Source organism: Ipomoea triloba, chromosome 14, assembly GCF_003576645.1.
Source record: "Ipomoea triloba cultivar NCNSP0323 chromosome 14, ASM357664v1".
Classification (NCBI taxonomy): Eukaryota; Viridiplantae; Streptophyta; class Magnoliopsida; order Solanales; family Convolvulaceae; genus Ipomoea; species Ipomoea triloba.
In genome coordinates, this window is record NC_044929.1 from 4,758,855 (window position 1) to 4,776,234 (window position 17,380).

A 17,380-nucleotide genomic window follows, 5' to 3' on the forward strand; every position below is an offset into this window, starting at 1 on the left:
TAATAGATGTTTTTTATTTGCTACCAATTATTAGTTTGAGGGACCAAAAACATTTGTTTGGTGTCATCACCCTTAAACCCAAAAGAAAAAATATCAATAATTGATTATTTCATATACTTTACCATATAACATATTATTTGTAGCTTTGAAACATTTTTTGACACATTTATATAGCGAAATTATTCCTGATGTCTCCTTAAAATGGGAAGATTTTAGACATATAAGTGATTGAAAAGAATGAAAATATGTAATTCCTTTAAAAATTTTGATTAACACGTGCTTAAGTGAGATTTTGTGCTTAAAAATAAAAACTCATTCTAACCGCCGATCTAAGAAGATCAAAGACTTTAAAGTAACTTAAGTAAAGAAAAATTGCAATAGTATTTTGATGAATTTCTTAAATTTTAAAGTACTTAATTCGTATACTACACTACAAAATGTATATGATGAAACATAAATATAAATTCAACTAAGTGTATCTGATAATAAATAAATTACACTATATTTTCACATAACAATACAATTCCATATATATGTAGACACACAAACACAGAGCCCAACACACCAAATCCAACTAAACAAATATTCTAAAGGGTTGTGGCTAGCAATGCAAGAGGGTGATAATAAATGAAGAGTGGTAGTGGGATGTTAGAAATGGATTATTTTGTGAAAGGAAATTAATAAAATGAAAAAAGGGCCGAAAGACCTTGTGATTTAATGGCACCCGGTGTCATGATTTACACTCCCACATTGATGATGGGAGTGGGTTCACTACATTGTAAAATTATCATTTCGATGCTACCTAGTATCGTCATAATATCAGCCAATTTCATAAAGTTCCCAATTCTCTGGAGTCATTCGTAAGGGAGGAAAGAAAAATTCCCAATTCTCTCTTTGGAGTTTCGACTCTTACATAAAGTTCTTGCTTCGCTAATTCAAAAATAGGAGAGATTTTTTTTAGCAATGAATCGGTATTCAAAATATTCCATTGGGGATGTTTTGTTCTTTGTGTTTCAGTAAGTTGAGAAAGTAGGTATGAACAGATACTAAATTGTAACAAAGTCAGTAGTACTCAAAAAAAAAAATGAAAAAAGGGGAAAAAATTAGGAAGAAGGAACCCGAGGAAAGCGTGAGAAAGCGGTGTTTAAATTAAAGAAGAGGTTTGGGACGTGAATGTGCCCGTGCCCCCCTGACCGCGGGTAGAATAAAGTCGGGATTGATAATTGGTACGTAAAGCTAAGGTTAAATACAAAGATTTGACAATGTTGACTTTATGGAGATTCCTTGTTTGCCCACTTGTATTTTAATTCTCTTCTCTCTTTTTTTTCTCTCTCCCCGCCCCTACTCAATTTTTGTTTGCTTTCTCCTACTTTTTCTCTTTCTCATTTCAACTTTTTCTATTCATTTTTTTTTTTGAAAACTTTTTCTATTCATAGGATTGTGTCATTTGTGTTACATCTTACTTGAAAAATGTTTGGAGAATGTTTGATTTATCAGTTTAAATTAAAGTCAAATACAGTATTTAGTAATTAAAAGTACCAACAATTCTTCCTTATAATTAAATATATAATAATATTCACTTGTCTATTTACTACGGGGTATTTTTTTTTGTCAAATTAATTCTTTCCTATTTGCTTTTTTAAAAATATTTTTGTATTAATATGATCTTTAGTGTTTCAAGAGTACTTTTAATATAGTTTATAAATATATAAATTTTGTATATTCATACTAAACTTAATATTATAAAAAATGAATTAAAAATATAGTTAGTCAAGACTCGTTAAATGAATCAATCAGACACGTAAAATGAGATAAAGGAAATAATAAAGATAGCTGCTACATCTTGGTGAAACTCTCAATCCGATATTGACAACGCGTGACGATGTTTGAAGCTACTCCTTAACATCTGGACTACCTAGGTACATCTGGGTCGAGTCGGGTTCATACCTAAATAAATTAATAAATACTACGTAATACTTCGGGCCTTTAGGTACATTAAAAATGAATATAAGTTGAGTCATTTTAAAATACTAAAAGTACGTTATTTGTATACTGAATATACATTATTTGATAATATATAAAAATTTCATGTACTTACAAATAATATTTTTTTTTGAAGATAAACGTAGCTATTCTATTAATTCATAACATAAAACGTTTACATCAATTATCAATGAAATGGTAAACCATTCCTTACATTTAGACATAGAAACAACTTTTCTAACTATGCTATAGAAAACTTGAATCGCAAACTGTTTCATAACTATGAAGGTATGTTCCTTCAGGGAAATTAAAGCTTCTTCAAAAATCTGGGTCTTCGTCATCATTCTTTTTTGCTCGCCCAGGATAAGATCAACACTTGTCGAAACCAAACTAAACGATTTATGCTAATGAAAATGAAAAGCTCGTGAAAGTAACGAGAGGAAAAATGCTCGTGAAACTAACGAGAGGAAAACACAATAATAGAGAAAAAAAAAGTGGGTAAAGTCAAAGTATGGTTGGGAGTTCAAGACTAACAACACAAACCCCAATACCTACCTACTGTTATTTTATTCAAAGGGAGAGAAAACGGAAGAAGAAGATCTGTGGCGGTGGTCGAAGGCGGACGGAACTGCGACGGTGGTTGGGGCAGAAGAAGAGCGAGAACAAACATGGAAGGTGACCAAAACCGCCGGCTCAAAGCTCAATTAGAGCTCCAGCCGGAGGTGAAAGCCGAAGTTGAGCAGCAGGGAAAAGCTTTTGTTTTAGAGAGAAAAGGGAGGCAACATTAGGGTTTCGTTTTTCTTTACAAATAATATATTTTATATATACAAATAATATATATTTATTTGTCTACTGAATATACATTATTTGTGTGGACCATGGTCCGTGGAATAATGATTGGTTAAAATTAAAAAATAACTCGATAAGTATTTAGGGCTAATTGGGCCGGCCTATAGGGTGCAGGGTTGAAGCGGGCTGACCCAACTGTCTTCCACTCTTCCCGCTTCACGCCCGCAGTCCACAGAGCCCGAGAGCCACAATCGCTTCTCGCTTCAGCCGCTCACCGCTCTCCGCGAGTCCGTGACGCCGCCCGCCGCTACACCGCCGTGAGTCCGTGACGTCATCGCCCATCGCAGTTTCGCTGGCGTGCCGTCTGCCCGTCTCCATTGCTCCAGTTAGGCAGCGACAGCAGTGGCCAGTGGGTAAGTTCCAGACTTCCATGATTCCATTTACTTAAGTGTTTTTTTTTTTTTTTTTGGCTGGCTAAACCGCCTGTGGATACCGGAGTCTTGCTTTTAATTTTGAATGCTTGAAATTTTGAATGTGTATTCTGTAATCTGTAATTTGTATGATAGGAGATTAATATTCTTTACTCTTTAATTTCTAAAGTGTAAACTGTAAACCATTAATTTATCTTTAAATATCTTGTAAATCTGTAATTTGTATGTTGAATCAGTGAATTACTATAAATGTGTATTTAATTCATATTTGACAATTACGTGTTTTTTATACTCTTATTTTATTTTTAGGTATAAAAGAAATTTCTATTCGAAGTGTGAATGAAATTTATATAAATGATAGTGAGATGAATTCATCCAACAACCGAACCAGAGATTCCGTCGAAGAAAATTCCAGCAATGACGATAAAGCCTTCTTTGATATTTATGGGCCGCAGGTTTTGCACTCGTTTCTCTTCAACACTGCTGTTTACCTTTGTGGATTTTTTTTTTTAAAAAATTTATTTTGTTTGGGGTTTCAATCTTCAATCATATGATTTTGAACTCGTAAACATTGTTGGAATTAGCGAAATACCTCTTTTATTAAGTTTGCTTTTGGTGCACAGTAGGTGAAATTCATAGGTTTATGGGTTTAGTATGAATTACATTGGAGTTCTTTTGCATAAAGTGATCGTTAGCAGTAGTAACATGAGGAATTAAGATTGTTTGGAAATGGTTTGTGTAGTTTTTAGATTAAAAGTTTAGTGCTTTGGAAAGGTTACAGTTCTAATGAAGATTGGAAGGTGTATAAGAAGACAATAACCATGGCGTTCCATATAGATAATTTTTTGCCTTAAAATGTTGAGCTTGAACGTTTAGAGTTTTAAAGAATACTGGGAAGTGTTAAGTGTATAACATGGTGGTAGCCTTCTATATTGCGGTAAATAGATGACATTCTTTGGTGTCCTTTTGGTGTAGAACTACTGTGCATATCAAAACGGATTAGAGCTTTAAATGCTCTTGCTTTTTTCTTGGTTATCTTTTTTCCCCTCCATTTATAGGAAAAATGACATTGATGTAGTGCAAATTTTCTGGTGGCCTTGAATTCCTAGTGATAGTAATTGGTCTTTTCTTTGTAAAAGTACAAATATCAATAGTAACTCATTCATTTCTTGAAGCGGGAGGGATTAATTACTGCTTAAACTGATAATATGATCCACGGATCTCTTTATGCTGTTATGCAACAAGAGATATTCTGACTTTTCTAAACTAAATTTGTTCATGAACATGCTAGAACCTGTTTGATTGGTCTTGTTTTGTCTAAATAAGTAGCATTGGTACTTAGTCCAACTCTGTTATGCAGGCAAGAGCAGAAGTTGTTTTCAAGCAACCAGAAGCCAACTCAACATTGAATTTGCAAGTATGCTTTCACTTTTCATGGCCTTGCCAAAGCTTGAAATATGTTTTCCATTTCTTTTAGAACTTGAGTTTAATTGGGTTTCATATGCTCACCTAGGATGTGCAAGGATTGGCCACCTGGGTGCTTGCTGAAGGATTCATGCCATCATGGGTTTTTATCAAGGTAATGAAACTGCACTGCTTCCCTTTAAGCATTGTTCCTTTGATATATGTCTACATGTATGCACATATGCATGTGCCCGCTTTTCTTTAAACATGCCTGAATCATAATGGAAAGCATACTATGTTAATTGTAAAAGGCTTGAGGAATGAGGTATTTTGTGAAGGATAGTACCAGCTCTTTACAAGTTTACTATGTTAATTGTAAAAGTCTAGATGTTCATGTGTTGGAATAAAGAATTTCTTTTTTCTGTGTTCTTTGGCAAAGTTCAGTGTTTATATGGTACATAATATGTGAACTTGCCACTATTGCCTTTTCATATCTATAGAATGTGCGGATAGCCAGATATTAGCTTTTGTGGATGGGGAGTATTTTGTAGTCTTGCTCTACGAGTCTACGTCTTAGTTGAACTCTAAGAAAAGAACAATGAAGTTTATATAGTTTTTGGGGCAAAACATGGCTACAAATTTTCTGCAATCACCATCCTTTTCTTAATCATTGTTTAGTAGTAAGTAGTAACTGCATGTCCCATACCATGTAACTTTCCTTCTCCAATAAAACAGATTTGTAGAAGTTTTTAAGGGCGCAAACATGCTTTCCGTGTATCTTGTAATATGATAGGATATGCACTCATAAAGTGAGATTTAATCCAGAAGATTTATGTACATGCATATTTTGTATAAAATTAGTGTGTAGTACATATTCGTATGAGTTATAATTAGCGTGTAGTACATATTCATATGAATTTGTTTTACAGTTAGTAGGCCAAGGCATTATATATATGAATATGCTTTAACATATAAAAATACGAAGGTTAGGCTTGGTGTAGTGTCCAAATGCTACCTGTTTATAGTTCCTTGTAAATTTGCCACAGAATGAGATATCGTTTCTTAGAAATTAAAAGCTCTAGCTGTATCTCTCACTCTATCTTATTTTCACTCTCTGTAGAACAAGCCCTTGATTCCTAAAGTGGTTATGCTGTATGTTCCTGGCCTTGATGCTGCACTTTACTTGTCCCAGTCTAAAATTCTCAAAAGTTTTAAACAATGTTGTGGCATTCCAAGAGCAGTTTTAGCTCTCAGGTTGGTGGTCAATATAATAACCTTGAGACAATTTCTTGTAATTATTGCCAATATTGTTTATGCATTGTTTTTGCTTTATGTTAGTTGTGTATCAGATGGAACACAAACTATAGATGCACTTCTTACCTACAAAATGAAAAGAAAAAGGGATGGTGCTGAACAAACAATTGCTCAAACGTCTGAACAAGGTCTGCTTTATAAAATGATCATCCTTTTTCTTCCAAAGTTATTTGTTACTACATTTTATAACATGTTTCTCAATTTAGCATGAATACACATTTTAAACTATGCTGTGAGTAACTGAGGTCTGAGTATCAACATGAAAAAATAAGAAAGAAAGTAGGGATGTTTGAAAGATGCTGTAGACATGCAGATAATAATTGCTTGTGGAAAAGGGATGTAACGGATGTTTCAGTAAGAGACATTTCTATATGCTAAAGTATGGAGAGCAACAAGAAGGCATTAAGTGAAAGAACCTGTACTTTATCAACATCTTCTTTGTTTGATTAGTTGAGCTGTTTAACTAAAAATGGTCCGCAAATAACTGTGATAGATTCATGAAAAGTAATGTGATAGTTAGAATCCATTGTCTTGGCATGTTGAGCCTTTTGTGTATCAACTTATTGACATATGGCTTGTCAAGTTTCAAATTTTCATAGGTCTGGTATCATTATTGGAATTATATCGGTTGTTTTTTTTTTTTTTTTTACTTTTTTCATGAGGTTATATTTGTTAACTAAGAAACCAATGAGTATCGGGAGATCAATTCAGTGTCTGTGACCAACAATTTGAATATTTGCTCTGACCTTTTAAGTTTTAATTTACGAGGTTATTGGTTTGAACATTGAACTAATATTGGTTGCCTGATTGGTCATCACCTCACTCATTGACCATCACAATTGTGCATTCTATAAATAACCAATGTGTTCGGGAAAAGCAAAATCTGTTTTCTTAATGTCTCACCAGACCTTTCACAAGGTACATGCTCTTTCATTCATGCAGGGCCTACAAATTCTGGCTCAGAGATTACAACTTTTCTTGACCTTAAGAAAAGCATGCCATTCCCCATTAGTTATTACACTCTTACTGCTAAGGAACTGGAAGATAATGGATACTGTTGTGACCATCCAGGTGATCTCTACATTGAATTCTTTGTAGAGTATTTCCATTGATTTTGTTGAGTATTTAGTTCTTACCCTTTTCTCTCAACAGAATATCTCTCAACACTTCCTGCTCCTTCAGGAACTCATCCATATGAGATTTTAGCACTTGATTGTGAGATGGTAAATTACTGATCTAATTCATCAGTTTTGTTGCCCTAACTCCTAAGCTTGCCTTTTCTTCTTGAAATATGACTATACTATACAACTATGGTTTTGCTTCTGTGTTTTGATGTTATCTTGTTGAGTCACTGCATCTGCACATATTTACACTTTTCTGATCCAGTCACATTAAACCATTTGGAGCTAGTCACATTCCCAATCCTAATTTCATCAAAATGCCAGCTAGAGGAAATATGCATTTTCTTAACAATGAGTTCTTACCAGTGAATGGTGGTTATGGTGCAAATCATAGCATGACCAATGAATAATACTTAGTAAAATTTATGGTTCAACCAGTTCAATAGTTGATTAGTTGGTTCATTGGTTCAACAATTGGTTTTTGAAATCATATATTAAAATAGTTTTATAAACATATGTATATAGCCATATAGGCACTAAATGCAGTAATGCACAAGTGATGTACCTTGAATCTATTTCACTAAAATGCACAAGTCTTATAGGCTCTCTAGTTTGGAAGAAGGCCTTTGTACTATTAATTATTTTTCAAATGCTTGGCTAATAATAGTAATGAGTTAAACAAGCTTCATATTACTTTATAGTTTTTCTTTTCCGTTGTCTGGATCCTTTTTTCTTTTTTTGGTTGGGAGGTGGTAGGGTGGAGGGATACAATTTTTATTTATTTATATTCATCATCATTGGTTATATGATTCTTACTTTCGTTATTTATTTTTGTTTCTTTTAAATGTTTTTACATGGCTAGTGTATTACAAATGAAGGATTTGAGCTCACCAGAGTCACACTTGTAAATTTTCAAGGGCAGGTATTCACCATCCATGTCTTTACTTATCTTCCTATGTGAGGTACTTGTTCAGTATGGTAAATTGTTCATATTATTTAACTGTTTCTTTGATGTGTATCCGTCTTTTAATCAATTCCATTGTATTCAGAGTTCCATACACTGATTATATTTTTCTTTATCCATTTTGAATGTTTTGTTTTGACTTTACATGTCTATGCGAATATCAAGTTAAAGGATTTGACTTGGTAATTTGTTAGGTGAATTTGAAAGACACGTTATTAGTTCAATAAAGTTGGAAACTGTAATAATGTGTCTTATAAACTTCTACATGTAAAACCATGGAGGTTTTTTATTTTTTATTTTTTATTTTTTTGCTTCAAGGGAAGCAGACATTATTTTGGGCAATTTAAAAAGCAAAACTAGACATTCAATCTGGGATGGAAGGGGGTCTTCCTATTCCATTTTTATTCTCTCTTTGACTTGGGGCATTGTTAAGCTTGACTTTACATGCTTCAACATTACATATCATATATAAGAGATCTGCTTAACTGCCTATCTCGCAAATTGTGATGTGGCCCTGTCATACTAGCTTATGTATGGGATTTTTGCAATATTTCTGGACAAGTTTTTGCTTATTTCATACATTTAGTTTATACTTGAGTTTTTTCTGATCAAGGGTAATTTTATTTAAAAAAAATTGCAGGTTGTATTAGATAAACTGGTTAAGCCACTTAATGAGATTATTGATTATAACACAAGGTATGCTCTTGATAACTCTTTCTTTTAGACCATTTATATATCTCTTTATGTTTGAGATTTGGGGCGTGGGATGGACATGGGGGATATGGACCTGGATTTAACTCATATAAATTCCAATTAAAATTATTGAAGCTAAATGCATGGGGAATGAAGATGTACAGAGTAAATTTTATCCCTACTACAGTACTACTAGAAATTATCTTTTCATAAGGAATTCTCCATATATATTAAGAATGATGTCAACATAAGGAACTGTAGACAAGCGAAATTCTTTTCATTCCTTGCAATGAAAGTGAAATTAAAACAGTCTCTCTCATATGACCTTTAATATTGATATTTCTTTATTAGTTAATTGTTCATTTTTGCATCTCTTTTGTACTAAATACCGTTTTGATAAAACAGAGGCTGACATGAATCATAACTATAGTTGGGGCATTCTGCTGCATTCAATTAGTTGCTTCAATAATATAATGCGTATGTTATTCTGATTTTGAGAATATTATGGATTCTTTCCTTCTATAAGGCTATAAGTCTGTAACTTAATGCAGCAGAAAAATTTGATGATAGTACTCCCATCCTCAAAAAATAGTCATGAGTGGGAGAACCCACAGATTAAGTAAACATTATCTAATGTCCTATTATGCATTTAAATTTAATTGATTATTTCTGGATTTACCCTTGACATTGAGGGCTCAGATTTGGCCTTGTTGAAAAAAGTCATTTTTATCTAAAAGAATTTTAGTATCAGCAAATATGTTACTTTGGTATAGAGATAAGGAGAGCCCTTGCTGATGCTTGTAGGGTATACTATTATCATTGCATGGAAATTCCTAATTCATAAATTAATCAAGGGCATTTGCTTGGAGAGCATTCTGGATATAACTGTTCAACTCTAGAGATTGTTTGTTCATCTTAGATACATCTTTTTTATAAATGTTCTTATGTGACATGAATGAAGTTCTACACTTTTGCCACCTCTGGCTACAAGTGAAGATGCAATTGCATAAATGGAATTAGAATCTATATTGCCCATCTTATTAGTAGTGACATTGTATTTATAGCATGATGGCCATATTTTGGCAATTCTGATTTTTTCTTTCAGGTACAGTGGAATCACGCGTGAGATGTTGAATGGTGTGACTACCACTCTTAAAGATATTCAGGTTCATAATTTTATTATCAGGGCCTTCTGCTGTATAATTTCTTCATTCCTCATTGGAAAAGAAGCGTTTACATACTTGTGGACTTCTCTGACTTCTAGTCTGCTTGGTATACTAAATTCTCACCTTATATATTTCTCCTCTATGGTTTTAACTGTTGCACGTTTCTTCAGGAGGATTTTCTACAACTGGTCTTTAAAGAAACTGTTCTGATTGGACACTCCTTAGAGAATGATTTGTCAGCTCTAAAGATCATTCACAATTTGGTGATTGACACTGCCATACTGTACAAACACCCAAAGGGAAGATCATTCAAAACTGCACTTCGTGTTCTAAGCAGGAGATTTCTTGGGAGGCAGATCCAAGATTCTGGAAATGGGCATGATAGCATTGAAGACGCAAGAGCTGCAATGGAGCTGGCCATACTAAAGATTCGAAATGGTAAGTCTGTTATCTTCTTTGTGTGCAATACACAAACTTCTGCAATCAAAAATTCATCATAGTGTTGAAGGGCTTACATAATTATTACAATACTTTCGCCTTAACTTTTAGAAGATTCTGAAATTTCTTTATTTATTTTGAATTTCTGAAACTAGGACCTGATTTTGGCTCGCCTCAACCACTCCTGCGAAAGAAACTCCTCACAGTTTTGAGCGACTCTGGGAAAACATCCTCCATAATTGATAATATGTACATAGTGAAAAGATATGCCTCCGAGTCATCCCACTCAATTGCAGTATCATCTGATGATGAAGCTCTTGCAAAAGCCAATAAAGAGGTAGGGAGAGGAGGCTTGTATCTCGTGTTTTTAACAATAAGGTTAAGGATGTAGACTACATTATTTAATAGCTAGCTAATTATTATATTACTTTGTTGTCTTTGTAGGCGAGAAATGACAAGGTCCATTTTATTTGGACCCAATTTTCAGAATTGTATTCCTACTTCAAGAAGGAAGCAGATGATGCTGAGAAGCTAAATAGAAAGTTAGCACAGATGATAGCAATGCTAACATGTGAGAACAAGTCTTCAAACAGAAAAAACATCAAATATGAGATAACACCTGAATTGAAGAACATTCTTAATCGTATGGATGATAGGGTTAGAAAGCTCTATTCCAATCTACCTCCAAATGCCATGCTTGTTATTTGCACTGGTCATGGAGACACCGCAATAGTTCAAAGGTAAGTTCAGACACTGCAATGATTTATCTTATGAAGTCACGTTACGGAGATATTTTTGAATGTGTTTTGTATTACTCCAACCCAAAATATTCAATCTGCGTTTCTGAGTATTAGCATTTAATTTAAGATATATGGTGTGATATCTTGGGTTGGAGCATAGGCTGCCACCAAAACCTTTTTTGGTAGGCAGATTTATAAGGTGCGTTTTCGTTGTTTGAAATGGTGGTACGCGTGTTAATGAAATTTGCTGATTTATTGCCCTTTTTGTGCTTGCATGCATGCGAAGAGTGAGGAAAACCCTGTCGGAAGAAACTGAAACTGCGATGTCCCGGGAGAAAGTTGTTAAAGTGCTGGAAGATCTGCAGGCCCAAGCTGAAGTGGGATTGTGCTTTGTAGGTGTGAAACATTAATTAAACATCATTATGATGGATGGATAGCTCTACAGTCTACACATTGTATAGCAAACAAGTTTTGGAGATGGTAACGATACATGAAGAAATATTAGGAGGATTAGCATTTGAATCTGTAAATGAGGCCTGTAACTGCCTAGTAGGAAATTGGAATTTTTTGTAGACTGGGAAAATGTTGTATATTTAATACTCCGTATGTTTTAATTTTCTCAAATTAACATTAACATTTGCATTAAACTACTTTTTTTATTTTTATTTTTTATTTTTATCTTTAAGTTTACAAATGTTTCTTTTTTCACTTACGTGCTTCTCTAGTAATGGTTCTCGTCGTATCAATTAGTCAATTACCACCAATTAAGTAATAAAAAAAAAACATCTTAAAAATTACAGTATTAGAAATAGATAATTAAAGAATGTTCATAAAAACGTGATGATATTGCAATCACGTTTTCGATTAACTAAGAATTTTAAAAGTCCATACTTGTGCTATAAATAGTTATTTTTGGGAGAATAAAAATACGGAGTAGTTATTTTTATGAACCATTTTTTTTTTGAATACTATTAACTCTATTACAATGCAGTATCTGGTCATAACTACTTTCTCAACCTATTGAAGCACAAGAGTCAGAATTTTATGAATCATAATATATACGGAGTATATATTTTTTAAAAAGATAATTAAGAATTTTGTAATACAAAACACTACTATATATCTTAGAGAACAAAAGTAACTTTTTCCCATTTTCATAGTAGGCCATCAACTCGCCATTGCATTTTTGAGTACTACTGATTCCGTTACAATGTAGTATCTGTTCATAGTTACTTTTTCAACCTAATGAAGTACAAAGATAAATAACGAATAATACATTTAGGAGTAACTCTCCAAACAACCGCAAATTATATCGTGGACCGCGCATCAAAACGATGTCGTTTTGATTAATGAAAACAAACAGATGAAACCACCTCCGTTCCGCGCCATTCACTTTCAGTTCATATACACTGCAGTTACATTTCAATACAACTGCAATTACATTTCAACACAACTGCAGTTACATTTCGATATAACTACAGTTTCATTTGATAATATAAAAACATAAATGTGAAACTGTTATTCAGTATCAGTTCATATACACTGCAGTTACATTTCAACACAACTACAGTTACATTTCGATATAACTACAGTTTCATTCGATAATATAAAACACAAATGTAAAACTGTTATTCAGTATCAGTTTATATACACTGCAGTTACATTTCAACACAACTACAGTTACATTTGAATATAACTACAGTTTCATTCGATAATATAAAAACAAATGTAAGGCACTATCTTTTGAAATGACTTGTAGTATTAGTGACTACGGTCCACAATGCATTGTGGGCTGTGGTCCATGGTATAACGACTGCCAAACAACAATGGCCTATTTTTTATGAACAGATACTACATTGTAACAGAGTCAATAGTACTAAAAAACAATGGCCTATTAAGCATTCTTGATTTGAACCGGTCAACTATAGACAACTTATGTCGATTTACCTCATTATGATCCTTTGTCAGCTAGAGTCACAAGACATATTTACCCTTATATACACCCTCAGGTCGCAAATTTTACTGTGGCCCGCGGTCCACAATGGATTGTGGACCATGCATCAAAACAACGTCGTTTTGATTAATAAAAATAAACGGCTGAAACGGCCCCGCACCGTTCACTTTCAGTTTATATACAACAGTTACCTTTCAACACAATTGCAGTTACCTTTCAACACAACTACAGTTTCATTTCGATATAACTACAGTTTCATTTTGATAATATAAAAACAAATGTGAGGCAATATCTTTTGAGATGAACTGTAGTATCATTTACGGAGCTCCGTTACGACTTACAACAACTATTTCTCCTACTTAATGAAACAGTGTCGTTTTGTGACCATAGTCCACCGTATAACTACTGCCCTCATATAGTGGGTATAAGCTTCCTTAGTCACCCGAAAAAGGAAAATAAAATGTGGGGAAAAAGAAATACAAAACTGCTTTGGGTTCGGACCCCTTAAATAGTCTAGCTACTATTCTAATAATCTAGGAAATATAATTCATTCTAATACTTTTGATTCTATATTCATCACAATTCCCAGTCCGCATGCACTACCCCCTAACCACCTTCGAAATTTTGAGAAATAACTTCTGTTTTAATCACTAATTATGTAGTTCTACTCATTTTAATCCTTATTGTTTAACCATTACAGTATACATATCTAATTAGTTAATACCTAATTTAGTCATTTATTTTTCTCCATATAGTCATAAATTACTTTTTGTGCTTAATTAGGTCATCAATTTTGATGGTTTAACCCAATTAAATCTTCGACGATCAGAATTAAGGAGTAATATATATATATATATATATATATATATATATGATATTGGATCAAATGAGAACAAGCCCTTAAGTGAAAAATAAAAACTAATCTTAGCTTTACATTTGAAAAAATTGGACGGATTAGATCAAATTAAAAAAAAAAATGTTGTAACATTTTCGTAATTATCACCAACTTTGCTATATAAACTTGTACACTAAACATGATAAAATATGCCAAAATTAGCTGATAGACTAATTATTTACCAAACAGGTCCATAAATGCTTCTTTGCTCAAAATCAATACCTACTGCACTTCACATTTGGAGAAGGAATCATTGCCGTCTACAGATCCTTCCAAAGTAAAAGTTCTTAGATTTTGGCTAAGATTTGGTGAATGCACTGAAAGACTAAAAGTATATATAGGACTGGATATTAGAGCATTCACACTAATTATTTTTTTCACAATATCTAAGAAGCCAAGTATGAAAGAGAGGAGAAAAAAGAGAGAAAAGAAAGGAAAAAAACATTCCGAGACAATTCAAAAAAGAAAGAAAAAGTGCCAAACACGTCGGTGCATGTACTGTATGCGCCCGGTAGCTGAACGCTGTTGTGCGCGAAACGGGCACGAAATGCGCACATCCTCTAATTTTTCTCTCTCCTTGAGACCCACAAAAAACCATTAACTTGTTGAAGATTAAAATGCATTCTCTCTCCTTCTGTATCATCCACCTTATATTGGACCCCACAAAAAATAAAAAAAAGTCTATTGATGCAAATGATGTGCACTCCATCAACAAGATGCGCAACAATCATGTAAACAAAAATCTGGCAAACATCTAGTATAGAATAGAACCCACCATGATAGTTTAGGGATAGGGGAGGGTAAATTGCAAAATCCACTCCAAAACTAGTCTACCACAGTTTTATGTGATAGAACCCAAAATGATAGCTTAGTGTCGATTGTAGAAAGCAAAACGTCTACCCAATCTTCTTATTAAATCCGCTAGAGTCCTTTTATGCAAGATGATTGCAGCATGATGGTTGAATACTCTGGAATTACACTTCACAAATTCTATCAAGGCTGAGTTCATTTGTTGTTCCACTTTTTCAGGAGATACAAACTCCAGAAGGCGATAATTGTCTTTTATAATTGAGTGATTGCCAAGTTTCTTATAGAAGGACTGCATTAGTTAAACAAAATCAGCATTATAAATGTTTTCTTTGAAAACTTAAGAGATATTTGCATATAGTTTGTGAATGTTGAAAGAGGAATACCTCAGCACTCTCAGGAGAAGAACACATCATGTATATAGTAGCAGCAACTTTAATAACTTGTTTCCCAAGCATCTGAACAAGGCGTGTTTCATCCCTTGATGTAATGAGAATGTTTATACTTTTTACCATATTCCGGAGAAATGAAAAGGAGACCGCATGCAATTTCTCAATCATAACGAAGTTATGCATAAATAACAAAATGTAAATCAGAACTTCAAGAAACTATCAATAGACTGCAACATCTAATTGGAAGTATATGGTTGAGAAGTGAACTAAGCAAGAAAATGAAAATTACTAACATCATTGTTAACGATAACCACTTTCATATCCTCATAGTTATGCAATTTCATAAGGAATTCCTTCAATCCAGCCTCACATGCTTTGGAAAAGTTGTCAACTGAAAAGATCATATCAATATCATCCAATTTTGGAACATTCCAGGAGCTAAACTTGAGTTCAGAACTCAAAGACATAGTTGAGGAAAACTCTAAAGTATGTAAAGCTGGAGCTTCAATTGTTGCACCTGGGAACTGGAAGAAAAAACCAAAAACCAAAACCGTAATACTTTGACTTGAAATCTTGATTTTGTCTGACGGCCCGTGGCTTAACTTCAATACTTCAATACAAAGGAATTTAGACAACAAATATTCTAATTGCATCACCATAGCATGACCCAATTCCAATTCTTTCACACTAGACCAAATGGACATCTCAATAGCACAAACTTTGTATGAACTGTTATATGAAAGTGTGTGCAGATTTGGTGCATCAATTTCAATTTTCTCCAGCTCGGGTTCACATCTGTCTACTTTAAAATACTTCAACTCAGGTTTGCAGGAAACGAAGAGAAAATGCCCCACACCAATGCATCTTACAATTGAAATGTGCTCTACAATAGGACAAGCACTCACAATCTTCTGTAGCAAACTTTCACCCACAAATTGACATTTATTAAGAGAAAGCTTTCCAAGACGGGGGAGGTTTATGTAACCAAAACGATCTTCCTTCAAATTACACTGATGTAAATCTAGAACCTCAAGTGTATTGGCAACTAAGACTTTCCCAGGAATAGAATACAAAACCAGAGAAGAGTAGATATAGCCATAAAATCTACCAATGCTAAGCCTTAACTCGGAAATATTCTTCTTCATAGCAAGATTTAACCAACGGTCCAGATTTGGTGTCAATATCTCAATTTCAGGAAAACAAATACTCAGGCTGAAATTTTGTATACAAGCCTTCCTAACAATGCATTCAGCTAAGGAATTTTCAATATGATCAAAGAAGTCCTGCCCTTTATAAGCACAGAAATCAAAATGAAACTCAACATTGGGGTAAGAGAGCCAAATGCGATGCCAATCCTCAGATAAAGTACAAGTACGGGCGACATCATCGAAAGGAAGGAAGGAAAGAATATGATGAATAAGCGGGTGAGGCAGCATTGAGAAATAGTCCACCATTTCTGTTCCCGACGTATTGGTATCAGACATTTCTGTTTATTTTTTCCTGTTAAACAACATTGATGTATTGATACTTATTTCATGAACCACATTACTAGACCATGCTCCACATTAAAATTTGCCATATTTATTTCAATTGTACCAAAAGGAAAACATGATATCAAATATAAAACCGTTGTTATGCTATGAACTCGGGTCCATCTTGCACCATTATTCATAATTTTAGAACAGATACTACATTGTAACCGAGTCAGTAGAACTCAAAAAAAAAAGAGAACTTTATGTTCACAATTTTAGAACTCTATATTTATAATTACAAAACTCTATATTCAACAATATAATACAATTTTTAAATCTATATAACAAAATTGTGAATATAGAGTTCAAAAATTGTCAATATTAAGTAATATAGTTTTGTATATTGAGATTTAAAATTGTGAATATAGAGTTTTAAAATTGTGAATATGGACTCGGGTCCGACCCTAATTGTTTCTGAATTAGGGGAAAACAATTAACCAAGGGATTATTAACAATGCACATAAGAATTCAAGTTCAAGCTACTTTCGCAATCAATAAACAAAAATTAGACTAGGATTTTACCACTTTCGTGATGCATCAATCCTAACCCTTGAAACACACCAGCATTATAAGTTCCCAAATTACCCCTATTCTCATAGTATGAAAATTGGGTTTGATATTGGTTAGGCTTGAGTCTTTCATCCAACTTTCGTTGTTGTGATAAAAGCCTCTCCAAAGCAAATCACTAAAAGTTGCGTAACAATTACCAACAAGAGGAATTCATAACCCAATTCAAACATAAACCCTAGGAGAACAA

The 17,380-nt window shown here is 33.5% G+C and overlaps 2 protein-coding genes across 2 annotated transcripts; one reads left to right on the forward strand and one right to left on the reverse strand.

The window, feature by feature from the left end:
- Positions 1-2,962: 2,962 nt before the first annotated feature.
- LOC116003540 (small RNA degrading nuclease 5) lies at positions 2,963-11,690 on the forward strand. Its single transcript, XM_031243436.1, has 15 exons — positions 2,963-3,185; positions 3,513-3,658; positions 4,564-4,620; positions 4,717-4,782; positions 5,728-5,861; positions 5,946-6,049; positions 6,864-6,992; positions 7,074-7,144; positions 7,905-7,964; positions 8,647-8,702; positions 9,805-9,865; positions 10,036-10,303; positions 10,459-10,640; positions 10,748-11,043; positions 11,330-11,690. Exons 2-15 carry the CDS (start codon positions 3,569-3,571, stop codon positions 11,451-11,453), a joined length of 1,698 nt encoding a protein of 565 aa, XP_031099296.1. The 5' UTR covers positions 2,963-3,185; positions 3,513-3,568; the 3' UTR covers positions 11,454-11,690.
- A 3,667-nt stretch (positions 11,691-15,357) lies between these two features.
- On the reverse strand, positions 15,358-16,575 carry LOC116004800 (putative FBD-associated F-box protein At5g53635). The gene has a single exon (XM_031244970.1). It carries the CDS (start codon positions 16,573-16,575, stop codon positions 15,358-15,360), a length of 1,218 nt encoding a protein of 405 aa, XP_031100830.1.
- Positions 16,576-17,380: the final 805 nt, after the last annotated feature.

What these genes read in the sequence shown, in the direction of transcription:
- LOC116004800 (XM_031244970.1), bottom strand. Translation starts at nt 16,575, where the DNA reads ATGTCTGATACCAATACGTCGGGAACAGAAATGGTGGACTATTTCTCA.
- LOC116003540 (XM_031243436.1), top strand. Translation starts at nt 3,569, where the DNA reads ATGAATTCATCCAACAACCGAACCAGAGATTCCGTCGAAGAAAATTCC. An exon ending in CATACTAAAGATTCGAAATG is followed by an intron (nt 10,304 to 10,458) that starts GTAAGTCTGTTA and finishes TTCTGAAACTAG; the next exon opens with GACCTGATTTTGGCTCGCCT. An exon ending in GACACCGCAATAGTTCAAAG is followed by an intron (nt 11,044 to 11,329) that starts GTAAGTTCAGAC and finishes ATGCATGCGAAG; the next exon opens with AGTGAGGAAAACCCTGTCGG.